The sequence below is a fragment of the Heloderma suspectum genome, chromosome 2 (assembly GCF_057233095.1).
Source record: "Heloderma suspectum isolate Gila_16-S chromosome 2, 16-S_ref, whole genome shotgun sequence".
Lineage (NCBI taxonomy): Eukaryota > Metazoa > Chordata > Lepidosauria > Squamata > Helodermatidae > Heloderma > Heloderma suspectum.
The window spans coordinates 56,707,045-56,709,090 of NC_139459.1; the positions used below are offsets into that span (position 1 = coordinate 56,707,045).

At 36.5% G+C, this 2,046-nt stretch overlaps 1 protein-coding gene across 3 annotated transcripts in view; it reads left to right on the forward strand.

The window, feature by feature from the left end:
- RASA1 (RAS p21 protein activator 1) overlaps positions 1-2,046 on the forward strand; it is a 68,391-nt gene that overhangs the window by 60,344 nt on the left and 6,001 nt on the right. For all 3 annotated transcript variants that reach the window (XM_084833611.1, XM_084833612.1, XM_084833613.1), the window contains 2 exons: positions 525-611; positions 1,575-1,642. In XM_084833611.1, the coding sequence (XP_084689737.1) occupies positions 525-611; positions 1,575-1,642 (155 nt within the window). The remainder of the gene's footprint in view (positions 1-524; positions 612-1,574; positions 1,643-2,046) is intronic.

Genomic DNA, 2,046 nt, shown 5'->3' on the forward strand with positions numbered 1-2,046 from the left:
GCTGTATTTATTTTGAAATGTTACACCTTTGTTAGTGCACTGATAGTATGAAGTAGAACTTGTGTGAACTTGAGTGTTTTGCTAATACCTGTTTTTGACATGGTTATGAATTCAGAAGTGTCCTTTCATTTAACAGTTTTTAGAAGTAGCCGTGTTGCAAAAGAAACGAGTCTTGTAGCACCTTAAAGACTAACAAATGTATTCTGACATAAGCTTTCATGGACACTGCATCTGATGACATGGACAGTGTCCACAGAAGTTTATGCCAGAATAAATGTTAGTCTTTAAGGTGCCACAAGACACTTTGTTGTCTTTGGTTTAATTAATCTTGTTTTACACTCCATGGTGAAAACTCTTTCTTATTCAAAGTAATGCTTTCATTTTACAGATGGAATATGAAATGTCTGTGATATTAAATTCACCTCAAATTTTGGAGTTCAGGATGGCTTCATGTGGTGCTGCTAACAAATAGCATATATTACATTTTAGTTTACTAAGGCTTTTTGTTGTCTTAATTCTGACAGGACATTGAGGTATATTTATGGATGTTTACAAAAATCTGTTCAGAACAAGTGGCCAGCTAACACAACCATGAGAACCAGAGTGGTTAGGTAAGGTGTCCTTATTTTTGTTTTTTCTTTAGATACAGTAGTGAAATGTTTTCAGAGCTGGTTTGACTGATTTGTAACTATATTCTTTAGAGGCTAAAGTTCAGACTATTCAACTCTCATAACAAATGACAAATATATATGAATGATTATATTTACACACACACACACCCAAACAAGAACAACAGTGCAGCAAAACAATAAAACAATATAAAGTAAGGAATACTGCAGTCAGTTCTCAAAGACTAATCCACATGTTTGGTGTGTTTTTTTAATTACTTGCCTTCAAAAGCCAGCAGGGAGAAGGTGGTACAACCTTCCCTCAGAAGACAGTTCCACAGTGGTAGGGTAGCAGCAGAAAAGGGCCTGCTCCTGGTGAAAGGCTAATTTAGCCTCCCCATAAACTGGAATCTGAAGCAGGGCCTCATCAGAAGATATTACGTGTCAGGGAGGCTCATACAGGAGATTATTAAACTTGGCAGGTTCTAACTACTTGTTTCTTACCCCAGAAGACTCTGGAAAGGTACACTGACTGTTTATCAAGGGGGGAATTTACTACAGTGCATGTAACTATGTGGTAAACTGATTTTCTGGGTGGATACAGATTACTATTTTACTATCCATTTAATATGTTGAATGGATAATAAGCATACTCCTTGATGATACAGATTATCAAACTACTCTGTCCTGAAAGAGCTCTCTTTGTATACATCTGTTGGGCCTTTTTTATATCATCCTGCCAAGTGGTGGTGAGTTTACCATAGATCAGGTAGAGGTGGTCCTCTGTTCGTCACATTTTCAGATGGAAAATGAGATACCATGGGCTATCACCATCATATGAGGACAGCCATTAGATCAGTATGAAATTCTTGTTAATTAGTGGTATCCTAAACAAGTATTTTCATGAATATGTTTGTTCTAGCTCAAACACTGAGTCAAGACAAGTTCTTATTTTCCTTGTTTCAGTGGCTTTGTTTTCCTTCGGTTGATTTGTCCGGCCATTCTGAATCCAAGGATGTTTAATATCATCTCAGGTAAATTGTGTAAAATAGTATCAAATTCTTACTTTTAAGATAATAACGTGTGTGCATTTAGCCCTTGGTACAGAGAGAATAAATTTTGATTGATTGGTGTAGATGGAAGTGTTAATAGTTAATGACATAATTCTTCCCATTGGGAGACTTAGAGGAGAAGTATAATGGGCTTCTGTTGATGGGTTGGGCTTCACATGGCCCATTAGCTATGTTCCTCAACCTGCTGCTGAACCTCCCTGAGGTTCTTGTTTGCATCAGCTGAAATGTATTTATTTTTAAATGTAGCTTCATGTGGTTAGTTCAATAAAACTTAAATATTAATTCAACTTGACACAGTGACTCAGATACCAGAAGGAAAATAAAAAGTACCTGTATGAGAAGCACTGAGATGTAGAAGTCTTAAT